The sequence below is a fragment of the Chlorocebus sabaeus genome, chromosome 20, assembly GCF_047675955.1.
Source record: "Chlorocebus sabaeus isolate Y175 chromosome 20, mChlSab1.0.hap1, whole genome shotgun sequence".
Lineage (NCBI taxonomy): Eukaryota > Metazoa > Chordata > Mammalia > Primates > Cercopithecidae > Chlorocebus > Chlorocebus sabaeus.
Genome location: NC_132923.1, coordinates 36107244 through 36120413, shown reverse-complemented (window position 1 = coordinate 36120413; position 13170 = coordinate 36107244). Strand labels below are relative to the sequence as shown.

The 13170-nt window shown below is 37.1% G+C and overlaps 1 protein-coding gene across 3 annotated transcripts in view; it reads left to right on the top strand.

Moving 5' to 3' along the window:
• The window catches only part of CDC14A (cell division cycle 14A), a 163590-nt gene that overhangs the window by 127084 nt on the left and 23336 nt on the right, over positions 1-13170 (top strand). For all 3 annotated transcript variants that reach the window (XM_007977818.3, XM_037998112.2, XM_007977816.3), the window contains exons 11-12: positions 1862-2021; positions 12267-12382. In XM_007977818.3, coding sequence (XP_007976009.2) covers positions 1862-2021; positions 12267-12382 — 276 coding nt within the window. The remainder of the gene's footprint in view (positions 1-1861; positions 2022-12266; positions 12383-13170) is intronic.

Below are 13170 nucleotides of genomic sequence, written 5' to 3'. Positions count from 1 at the left end.
TCCAGCCCACGTTGTTTTCTTTGGTTGGCAATACTCTTAGCTGTATAGTCCTGCTCATCTTTCCAGATGCTTCTGGAATGTTGGGGAACTTCTCTTTGATTCCTTCAGATTGAGTAAGGGGCCTCTTTTCCTGAGGTCCTGTGCAAATGCTGATCATAGAGTTTATAACATTGGACTTCATATGTTTGCTTTTCTCATCCTAAACTAGAAATCCTTCTTGAGAGACAGGGATTCAGTCTTTCATCTGTATATCCTGTCCTTCCTGTGTGTTTCATTTATCTGAATTTCTCAATATTTATGACAGAGCTGAATCTTCTCTTTTTTTTAATCATGATTTTTATTCCTTTCAACCTAACTCACTCACTCACTCTATATATGTATATATAGAGATATCAAAAGATATAGAGATATATATACATATATTATACTTTAAGTTCTAGGGTACATGTGGACAACGTGCAGGTTTGGGAGGCTCCATCCGTGTTCCCACAGATGACACGATCTCATTCTTTTTTGTGGCTGCATAGTATTCCATGGTGTATATGTACCACATTTTCTTTATCCAGTCTATCACTGATGGACATTTAGGTTGATTCCTTGTTTTTGCTATTGTGAATAGTGCTGCATGAACATTTGCGTATATGTGTCTTTATGGTAGAATGATTTATACTCCTCAAGATATATACTTAGTAATGGGATTGCTGGGATGAATGGTAATTCTGTTTCTCACTCTTTGAGGAATTGCCACACTGCTTTCCACAATGGTTGAACTAATTTACACTCCCACCAACAGTGTATAAGTGTTCCTTTCTCTCCGTAACCTCACCAGCATCTGTTATTTTTTAACTTTTTGGTAATAGCCATTCTTACTGGTGTGTGGTGGTATCTCACTGTGGTTTTGATTTGCATTTCTCTAATGATCAGTGTTTTAACCTGAATTTTATGTGGTATGTGAAGTCTTTGTGAGAAAGTATTACTCAATACTGTTGCTTTAAAAAAAATCTGTTCTTACTGGTGGCATATCCTTGATAATGCTATTATTTCACTGGATGTTGATTTTTTTTTATGATGAACCACAGTGTTTTTAGTTTAATTCTATTCTGTACAGTGTGTTATAGGATAAAAATAAAGTGATTTTATGGGATAGTTTATCTTAGAGGAAATGTATGAAGGTGATTCCATCAATAAAAATAAAATCCTCAGAATGTCATTTTGCTTACATATTTTAAATTATCTTCGTATAACTTTGAAAACAGTTGTGATTGTGCCTTAATGAATGAAGGAAAATTTATACATTAACTTCAAACACATTTTCTTTTCTAAGGACAATCTAATTGAGGCTATAAGCCTTGCTTTTAGATTCTAAGAGTAGATTTTTAAAGTTATATGTGAGGACCTTTCATGGTACCACCCAAAAGTAGGTATGTAGTACTTTTTGGGTAATAGCTCCCAAATTCTTTCATCTACAGTTTTGAGTCCAGTTATTCTCTCTGTTTTTATAAACAGGCATATCAAATTGCTACTTGAGAAATTGAAGATTTCAAATTTATATTTAAAAGACAAATAGGCTCATAATCTTTATTGCTGTGGAATTTGTTCTAAGCATCTGAGGACTTCAGCAGTCAACTGTACAGACAAATATTGGAGGATGACATTTGTGTTGAATATAAAACTTTATTTTGGCTTTTTGAAAGTGTCTTCATTGTTCTCTATTCTAAGATATAATTTTCTAGTCTGATTTGTAAATGCTTATTTGCTAAATCTTTTCCTTTGTAAGACATCATACCTTTGAGATGAGAGTAGATTGTTTTAAAGATAACTTTTTCTTGTCTTTTTTTGTTGTTGTTGCTTGTTTTTACAGAAAACAAGCATCGTTGTGGGTCCAAGGAGACATTTTCCGATCCAAACTGAAAAATCGACCATCCAGTGAAGGAAGTATTAATAAAATTCTTTCTAGCCTAGATGATATGTCTATTGGTGGAAATCTTTCAAAAATACAAAACGTGGAACGATTTGGAGAGGTAAGTTTTCCCTAGGAAGACTCTATCTTAAAACTGATGTTCTGCATTTGTTTCTCAGTTGGACATATATAACATAGCAGTGTCTGTTCTCTGGATGCCGTGAGTGCCAGGTTTTTAGATGTAGAGTCATCCATCTACATAGCAAGAAGCAGAGGAAAGAAACCAGTTGCCCTTTAAAAAAAAAAAGCTATAATTTAAGGAGTAAATGATAAAGGAGGCTACTCTGGTAAGGGAGAATATTTACAGGAAGGAAACAGAAAAGCAAACATTCTATTTGAAAATTAAAATAGATATCAAGAAGAAAAATTTTAATGTGACAGTTGAAATAATACATACCACAAGTGGTGCTTTGAAAGCCTCAAATTCATGCTGATTTCTAAAGTAAGTGCCGACTTGAAAACATGATTAGGACAACTTTTTTAAAAAAAATTTAAAGCTCTACTGTAAACAGACCACCTTAAATAGTTGATATATATTGTCAGATTTAATATTCATAACTACCTGGTGAATTAGGTAATACTATCCCTATTTATAGGAAGGAAATTGCGTGTCAGAGATGTTCTAACCTCAGTGTCAAACATGGTTCAATCCATGTCTGTCTGAGTCCAAACTTGTGTTTGTTTTATATTACACCCTGTTACCTCTGACTAAAAATAGAAGAGATTTACTAAGAATTAGGATTATGAGCATTTTTGGAACTAGAAACAACAGTGAAACCATTTGTTTGGTTCCACTGTTGTAAAGACAAGAAACTAAAGTTCCAGGGTTGTTTAGTAGTGGGGCCACTTTGAGAACTGGGCATTCAATTCCTAGTTTAGGTCTTTCTACCACGTTATGCCTAAGGTGAAGCTAAGTATCTGGTTTATATTTTTCTATCTCTAAAGGAGCAGAAAAAAAAAAAAAAAGAAAAAAAGGACCTGTTCAAAATAGTGGAACAAGCCAGGCAGGGTGATGTGTGCCTTTGTGGTCCCAGTTACTTGGGAGACTGAGGTGGGAGGATGTTTGAGCCCAGGAGTCGAAGCTGTAGTGAGCTATGATGGCACCACTGTACTCCATCCTGGGCGACAGAGCAAGAACCTCTGTCTAAAAAATACAAAAGAAAAAGAAAAAATATAGAAGCAACAATGTAGATTTACATTCTATTAGACAGTGACCCAGTAGACCCGGATAAGGGCCTTAAACCAAATACTGTGGCTCAAGCTTAGCCCACAAGGAACCCAGATTGGAAGGAACACATTATAGCTCTCTTAGGTTAATGATTGGCATCCCAAACAGATTTCTTTTTAGCGAGAAAGATAGCCAGAGTGCTTGGAGATTGGGAGCATGAGTTTTCTTTCAAGGACAAAGGCTGGAGACTGTTGGAAGAACTGATTTTTAAACCTAGTGCTCTGTTCTCCAGGATGGCTGCTGATGAGGTGACTAAGTTTACCCATTTAAGTCATCTGTCCTGATGAAATATACACCTTATCCAAGGTCATGTTGATGTTAGAGCCTTTGTTGACTTTCTTGTCTCTGTGTTCCAGTCTCACCTATTAAGAGCAAATAAAAAGAAAGGCTCTGAACTAAGATTTTAACGTGATAATATAGCTAAGCAAGAATACCTTTTTCTTGCTCTAGTCAGCATTTCCTTCCCAGGTTGAGTTCAGGTAAACAGGGCTTTGAGTTATGAACTCTGAAAAGACAAACATAAAGTTAATCCTGTTATCTGAGAAACATATTTACCTTGCAGGAACATAGTACTTTCTATATCATAATCTTGATTAAATTAACATCTGGTAGTTAGAACATTTTATTCTCATACTCTTTTAATCCCCAATCTGTCGATCTTAAGAATACTTAACATTTATGTATCACTGTGAGGGTAAGGAATGCAGTATGATTGGAATTTAAAATAAGTCAGTTTTAAATATAAGTATATGTAAGTCTACTCCCTGGTCTTAGTCCATTTGGGCTGCTGTAACAAAACACTACAGGCTAGGCAGCTTATAAACAACAGAAATTTATTTCTCACAGTTCTGCAGGTTGGGAAATTCAAGATCAAGGCATCACAGATTTGGTGTCTGGTGAGGGCCTGCCTACTGGTTCATAGACAGCACCTTCTGCATCTTCACATGGCAAAAAGAGCAAACAAACTCTTAATGCCATCACCTTGGGGGTTGGGATTTCAACATATGAATTTTGGGGGCTACAAATATTCAGACCATAGCACCCCCCCATCATTATTTTAGTTTTAGCCATTGAAATGCTATTGTTTCTAAAATTCAAGGGCAGAAATGAAAGAATTCAGAGATGCCACAGAATGATGGTATGGTGAATATTTTACACAGCATCATGTATAAGGCTCTTGGACTACTTTATTAGCTAGTTAATGGCTTTGTGCAAGTAACTCTTACAAGCACTTTTCTTGCCATGCTTATCTGGTGCCAGTTCTGGAATATCATATGAATATGGAAAATTAGCTTGCTCAAAATTGGACTTAACAGAGTTATTGATGTCTTTATTGTTCTTATAAATTGCACATGGAAAAATAGATTGAGAATGCTCTAAGAATTTAATGTGTTTCAGGTTGCATGGAGGGTGAAAGTCCATGGAATTTCTGAATTTACTTAGTTTGTATATATAGAAAGTGCAAAAAGGCAGTATTCCTCTTGAGATTGCCTTGAAAAAAAAGATTAAAGCAGAGATTCTAAATTTTTTTTTTTCTTTCTAGGCCTACAGTAATTTTCTTGTGATTAGTTACTAAGAAGCTGTGTATTACCAGATTCGGAGAATTCGAATATAGTTTTTTAGGCCGGGCATCGTGGCTTATGCCTGTAATCCTGGCACTTTGGGAGGCTGAGGCGGATGGATCACTTGAGGCCAGGAGTTTGAGACCAGCCTGGCCAGCATAATGAAACCCCATCACTACTAAAAATAGAAAAAAAAAAATTAGCCAGGTGTGATGGCACATGCCTGTAGTCTCAGCTTCTTGGGAGGTTGAGGCACGAGAATCACTGGAACCCGAGAGGTGGAGGTTGCAGTGAGCTGAGATCGTGCCACTGCACTCCAGCCTGGGCAACAGAGCGAGACCATCTCAAAAAAACAAAACAAAACAAAACAAAACAAATCCCCAGTTTTTTAGTGCTTAGGATGTAGGTGAAAGGAAAACAACCAGAATGATGCAGATCATAGTGATGGACTAGGTTGTGGTTTTAATGAATGTTCTTTGTCAACTTAGAGTTATGAGAAATAAAATAGAGGCTTCACCTTTATAGAGCCTGGACTTCAGTGCTGGACTGGGCACTATGAAATATACACAGCCCATCCTGTGGGTGTAGGTTAGGCTCCCTGCTCCTGCCTTGCACTATACTTTTCCTCCTCAGTCCTCATCTCTCCTTTTCATACTCTCTAGGAAGGTAGAGACTTTTATTTGTCTTCATCACGATTCCATTTTTGACCAAAGGCCTTAATAAGTATTATGTGAATGGATGAAGAAGGCTTATAGTTTCAGAGAGAAAAAAAGGACAGAGACATGAAATTGGTAATAATCTAAGCTACACAAGTGCATTATGTGCTCAAATACAAAACAGTACTAGCAATAAGTGCTCACTTTAACATTTAGGGCCTATAGGTCCATTATGGCTTGGAGTTATTTTTAAAGATGGGATTTAAAGTACTTTATTTAAAGTGCAAATATTAAATCAGAATCTTAGCATGAAGGCACTATGTGCCAGGAACTGTTTTAGGCACTTGACATTAATGAACTCTTTTAATCTTTACAGTAGCCGTATGAAATAGGCAGTGTTACTAGGCCCATTTACAGGAGACATACCTGAGTTAGAGGTCAAACCATCTGCCCAAGATCCTGAGTACATGGTGAGGTGGTCATTTGAACTTCTGTGCTCTGGCTCCAAAGTCTGTGCACTCAGCCACCCTCCCAGGAGGCCTCTCACTATACTCTGCTAACTCTCTATGAGGTCTTCATTGTGGCTTTAGTAAATTATATACAGTAACTTTGAGCAAAACTGTAACCATTCCTGCTAATAAACTTCTCCTGGAATAACAACGGTTTTTACATTTTGTCTTTCTACTTTAGGCCTATAGTCCATTATTAGCATGCCAATCAGTAGATGCTCTCGACTTAGTGATATTAATTAGATACGGGTGCTGCTAATATTCAGCCAAGTTCATACAAATTAACAATCAAGTAGACAAGAATGTAGTTGTTTTAATTACATCTTTGAGATATTGTGATTTATAAAATCCATCAAGTACTCATAAGCAGGGTGCATCTTAGAAAAATCTATGAATGAAAATTAAATCTCTAATATCCTGCTTTTAAGCACGTTTCTTTCCCCCATTATGACAGTGAAGACCAGTTCTAATCTGAATGCCATTGGGATCCACCAGAGGTTATTAAGCAGGGGAGTGACAGCACACAGAATCATGGTGTCGGGAGATCACTCTGGCCATGGTGTCATATAGGGCTGAGGGTGGAAGGCCAGGGAGCTGGTGATGGGGAGGTCCAGGTTTTAAAGGTCCCAACCAGTGGCAGTCAGTGGGGCAGCCAGAAGAGAGATGTGGGTAGCTCTGATAAATTCAAACTTTTTATTGATCAGAAGCAGCTTATTATAAAGAGGACATCTTTGCCTTTCCCCTACACTTAAATCTGTAGGTTCAATGTCTGAGAGCTGAAAAGAACTTTAGAGACCACTCAGCCACCTTTCCTAGCCAATTTATTAAAATCTGCTAAAAATTCCGTTCTCATCTTTATCTTCCAGTTCTTGGACTTCTATTTTTACTCATTTCTATTTAAACTGTCTATTTATGTCATTTTTCTATTATGACTCTTCCATCTTTATTCCCTAGTGTGCTATATTCTATCTCACAGATCTCTTCCTAATGGGACTTTCCACAGCCTTTCCTATAGCTTACTGTGCCATGATTTTGTTTACGTTTTGGTCAGCAATTACTTTATCCAGCTGAAATCTGTGGACATGATTGTGTGTGGAGAAAACAACTGGTGGAATAAAATATTTATTCTTTATGTTGTTATTTGTTCTTTCACTAGGTCATCACTCTTGTTTTTTTGTTTGTTTGTTTGTTTTTTTAATTGTACTTCTCTTGGTACAGTATTTTAGTTTACTGTCACTTTTTTGCCTTTATGTAGGGCAGTCCAGTATCCAAAAGAAAGAGTGTTGCTGCTTAGATCCTCCGAAGAGCAATGGGGTGTCTGAGAGCAGACCCCTTTCCTTTGGGGGACAAAGACAGGAGGGTCTTTCCTGGACTAGGTAGGGTTCTTCATTGTTGCCAGCACATCAGCCATGTGGTTTTGTTTCTTTTCAGTGGATTCCAGGGAATCTGCTTCTCCTGGACCAGCTTAAGACAAAAGAGAGTCTGCCCTGGCATTTTGTAGGGAGAGGGGCTAGAGCCTAGGGGCAGAATGGAGGCCTAGAGTGGGTTCTCCTCATTTGTCATTTGTGAATGTGTTCTTTAGTTGTCATGAAGAATGAATCTGGTACAAGGAAGGAGGCCTAACAGCACCTGATGAGAAAAGTTTTCAAACTCTCCCCTGGCTACCAACTCATGAGATTGATTTGTGCCACAGAACATATTGTACTGCATTTGCTAATAAACCTTTTCCTCCTACAGGCTCTTATGACCTGGTATATCTTATAGGATCAATCCCCTAATAAATATAAGGCTTGTTATATTTATGTCTGTGTGTCTTATTCAGTATTCCAGGAGGCCAACGTCCTTTTCCATATAGCTTTTTAGTTTCTTAATTCTGTAATTTAATGTAAATATGTTTTGAATAATGTTAACTATTTTTGTTGAATTTGAAGGCTATTTATTAATCACTGAGAATTTTATAGTTTATATGTTCTATCTCTTATAGTCCTAAAAATGCCCCACACTTTTGTACAATGGCCACAGAGGCAAAATAAAAGAAGATTAGTTTAGACAAAAAATAATACGGTTTACATTTTAGTAAATTTTTTCAGACCTGTATTGCCTGTCTGGATCTTTCCCCCTTCTTCCCTCTCCCTGAGTCTGGGCTCCCATGCAGTTTCCCATACCCTAATCCAATCCATTATCTCTCATCAGGCCACTTAAATGTGTCCCTCCCCTGAGTCTTGACCTCCAATTCATTCTCACAATGATCAATGGGAGGAAATATATGCAACATATACAAATGAGGGGGTTTTGTGGATATAAAGAACTCTTACAAATCACCAAAATACTGTGTACACAAATAAAACAATATGGGAACCTTCCTGGCTGGTAAATGTAAAAAAAAGTTCCCTAGAAATGGAAGAAACACAAATTTAAATGATGACATGCTATTTACGCCTATCAAATGTATTAAAAATGGATGCAGTATTGACAAACGTTTAGGGAATAAAAAGCTCTGAAACATTGCTAGTTGGAATTTACAATGGTACAGCCTTTTTGGAGGGCAATTTGATCATGTAGAAGATGACTTTAAAAGGAATTCCACTTCTATGAATTTGTCTTAAGGCAATAATAAGAGAGTGTTCATAAACCAGGTATATATGAGAGTATGTTTGTTGAGGCTATTTATAGTGATGAAAGACAGAGAACAGTCTAACCTAGGGTATCAGTTAAATAATAACATTAGGCATATCTAGATAATGGAATTTTATGGAACCATAAAACGACAGAGATTTAAAAAAATGTGCCCTGAAAAACTTTCACAATATGTTTTTTAAGTTAAAAAAGTTACAAAGCAGCATATGTATATAATACAACCTCTTTTTGTAAGGAAGAAGTAGGTTGGGGGTTTTATATAGCACAGGGAAAATTCTGGAAGACTATGTGCCAGAATGTTAATGTGTTTTGCTTTTGATTGTAAATATATAGGTGGTTTTAATATTTTTTCATGTTTACCTATACTTTATTATACATGATACATAAAAATGTATCATAAATATATCTGCATCTCTCTCTATATATATCTATATTATTTATTTATTTTTTTGAGACAGAGTCTCTATCGCCCAGGCTGGAGTGCAGTGGTGTGATCTCGGCTCACTGCAACCTCCGCCTGCCGGGTTCAAGTGATTCTCATGCCTCAGTCTCCCAAGTAGCTGGGATTACAGGCACGTGCCACCACACTCAGCTAATTTTTATATTTTCAGCAGAGATGGGATTTCACTATGTGGGCCAGGCTGGTCTTGAACTCCTTGCCTCATGTGATCCACCTGCCTTGGCCTCCCAAAGTGCTGGCATTACAGGCATGAGCCACCATGCCTAGCCAAATACTTTTTTTTTTTTTTTTTTTTTAAGAAAAAACACCCCTGCCCTTGTCGTCACCACCGCAGCCGCTCGCCTGAGAGGAGCTGGGGGAGAACGGTGGCCCACGAGGCTCGTTGCAGACAATGCGGCGGCTCCTGTGAGGGTATTTAAGTAAACTTGAGGGGAGGAAGTAAAAGTATGTTGAATCTGGGTAGTTAAGTGCATGGCTGTGTATTGTAGTATTTTTGTTGTTTTCTGATTTTGAAATGTATTATAATTTACAGAAATATTTGACCTTTAAGATTCACAATAGAATGAGAGAAAAATACATGTAAAGTAATTATAATTTAAAGTGTACTATTATTTAATTTTCTGTTTAACTGTATATCTTTTAAAATGCTTTTATTCTTTTCAAGCAATATATGATTACAGCTTAAAAAATATCAACTAGTGTTGAATTCTAGCAACAAAAAATATCAGTCTCCTCTCTCACCTTTCTGTATCTGTGGACCCACTTCCAAAGGGGGAAACCTCTAGGAAAATTATACTAATATTTTTAGTGCCATTTTTCTATTATAAATACCTTGCTTATGTTGCTGTTTTTTAATTGATCAATTTTGGACATTTTTCTATTGCCTCCTGGTTGTTGTAGACACGATGCAGCTCTTCTGTCTCACTGTCACCACTACTCCCAATATAACTATACTTGTTAGATCAAATAATGTGCACATTATTACTATGTAAATATTGTTCACGGTTGAGCTTAGTGGTACACTATGACTGTTTTCTTTTTTGATACTCTCTTTGTTTGTCCTAGACTTAATTGCCTTTTTTTATTTGCATAGTTTTCTATGCATTTAGGAAAAGATAATGCTTTAAAAAGTTGTGCCAAACAATGTTAAATTTTTTCGAAATCTCAACACAGCAAAATTCCATTCTAATTCCATTCTTTTCCTGAAGACATTTCTCCCTTCTAAGTTGGACTGGTTGTTCTTAGCCCTCGTGTGTGTGTGTGTGTGTGTGTGTATGTGTGTGTGTGTAAAGTCCTAGGATCAGAACTATATAGTCTGATTCTGTAACTCCTCTTCATATTCTTCAGTTAGATCCCTAATTTTATTGGATCTCATGTTATCTTTCCTTTTTTCCTGAAGAGCATATCCTGTAATAGTTTTCTCAGAAAGATTGTATGGGTAGTAAATTTTTATATCTGTTTTACTTTTATACTTACCTGAAAGGTTGAATTTTAGAATTACAGGTTGAGAATCATTTTATATTTAGAATTCTGAAGGTGTTTCTAGTGGGAAACATAAAGAGCCTCCTAGTTGGAGGAACAACCAGCATTCCTGGTTTTCAAAATCCTGCAAAAGCACCTGGTTGACAATGAAACTGATTGTGGTAAGGATTCTGTCAGCTCCTAGAAGCTTTCTTGGCCATTCTCATGAGGGCCTATATGCTTTTTGGCCTCACCTCATATTTGGGACACTCTGGCTCTGTGCTAAGTAACTGGTAACATCCCAGCACGTTGAGTGCTGACTGCAGCCTGGTGAAGCTAAGCCCACCTTCTCAGGTGCACTATCCCACTAGCAAGCCTAGCTGTCAGACCTTCCTGATTCCTGTTCTTGCAGACTTCCTTTGATGGTAGTAAGTTCCTCCCCCATTGGGGTTGTATGAATAGAATTGAAGGGTGAAACTGATTCCTGGAGATTTTTTAGAAGTGCAACTTGAGACTCTAAGAGAACCCTCTGTCATGAAGACTCTATGATCCTGTGACTATTGAGCTGGTATTCTTCTTGGGCAGGACGACTTTTCCTGGGGTCTTGGGCTGTGTCACTTGTACCCATTCTTTAAGGGATTGCCTCTAGGAAGCTTTTGTCCTTATTCTTTCTTTCCCACTGGCCTTGTGCTTTGCATTTCTTTATTTCTTTTTTAAACTCAGAGATGTGATAGTGAGATTTGGTCTTTTTACTCAGGACATGCCTACTGAGTCCCAGGGTTACCTGTGGAACCCAACATAGGTGGCAGGGAGTGAGGAGGTATTGCAATCAGAAATGACTCAAATGTGACTGATGGAAGTATATTTTTCATCAAACAAGAGTTCTAGTTTTAAATAAGGGAGGGGACTCTTATAGCTGGGAGGGATTTTAGCAAATCCAAGCACTTTGATTTTTCAGTCAAGGAAAAAAGGCAAAATACAGTCTTCACTGGTGCAATGACAGTGTGCTGTGGCATATATTTTAGAAAGAACATTGCATCTTGGGACGAGAAATCTAATTTTGAAATCATACGAAGGTCATTAAGAGTTTATGAGAGCTGGGGCAGTATTCCTAACTTCCATGAGTGTGTCCTTTCTTCATCAATAAATTAAGGGTATCAGTGTCTCCCCCTGCATCAGCGCTGTTGAAGAGACTAGCATTTGAAGAGACTAGCCTGGTACTTCTACTTTTCAAACAATAAAGACTTACTTCAGAAGGAAAGATCTAGTGAACAAGGTCCTTTAAATCCTTCTGAAAAGAACTTGTGTGCTTTTAATAGTGTTAAAATAATTACTGTGTTAATAACTTACTGTATAGATATCCTAAAGTATTTTTATCTTGTATTTTTGTAAACAAGTTGTGGAATTTGCAGTGATGGCTCCTGGTAGTATCTAAAAATATGTTTGTACTGCATCTGTGGGCCCTTCTGTATCTAGGCTATATTCCAACGCACGATTGTGTCTGCAGGAGAGAGTCTCCTCTGTTGGGGTCCGTTGTAACAAACAGCTCCTTTTATATTCTCCCACATCTATTCCCAGCTTCTTTGATTTGGAATTTGACTTGTTGCCTGTTGAACTGGCAAATAGTTGAGTGTTCTTTTGTGTAAACTTTGACAATGCTGATTCATAGTACCTCTAGTGACTTAATCTATATGAAGATAATCTGTATAAAATGTATCTATATATGTAATCTATTAAGAAACCTATATAAAGCCAAATTTTGACCTTTCTTTGGAATGGGTATTTTTTTCCAGAATAACTTAGAAGATGATGAAGATGTGGAAATGAAAAATGGTATAACCCAGGGAGACAAACTACGTGCCTTAAAAAGTCAGAGACAGCCACGTACCTCACCATCCTGTGCATTTAGGTAGATCTGTTTTAAACACTTCAATTCATAGTATGCTCCCCTTTGTGAAGAGAACATTTAATCTTCTCTTTAATCTGTAATCTTCTCTTTTGAATTTTGTTCTACAAATTCTAAGTTTACTATTTCATGTTATTTATTAATTATTTTATCACTGTTGGGAGTAGCTAAAGTTTAGAAGTTTACGAAAAGCAACTGCTGCATCTCAGTCTCTGGAATTCTACCTTAGGCTGCAAAGGAGTTATCTCTGGGACTGTTTCAAATTCTGTTTGGATTTCTCCCCTTCTGCTGTGAATGAGTTTCTTGTCCAGTGTTGGATCCTCACAGGTGTGCCGAGGCTTTTGTGTTGACTCATAGTGTATGGAAAAGTATTGTATGCCAGTCTCTGGCAATCCAAGCTAAGTCCTCAGCTTTACCTTCTATTTTTGAAAATTGAATAAGCAATTCTTACCTGTGCCTGTAAAGTTATAAGCCATCTTGACTTTGAAGTCTCAAACTACTCACCGGAATCAATGATGGGACTTGCGTTCTGATCACAACATTTGAAACCTGCTGGTAGTTCAGAATGGGTTTAAAAAAAGGTTTTGGAATTAAAAGGTGCAAACATTTGTAAATATCATCATTTTTAAAAAATTTCAATATACTGGGTGGCAAGGCCCCAGTCCGCAAATTAATATAATAGGAAGCAGCAACATTGCTTTGACTTATAAATAAGAGACACACATAGCAGAAGGATGTGTTGCCGGTATGACAAACACCAAACAGATTCACAGGGAATTTAGTTTTCTGGG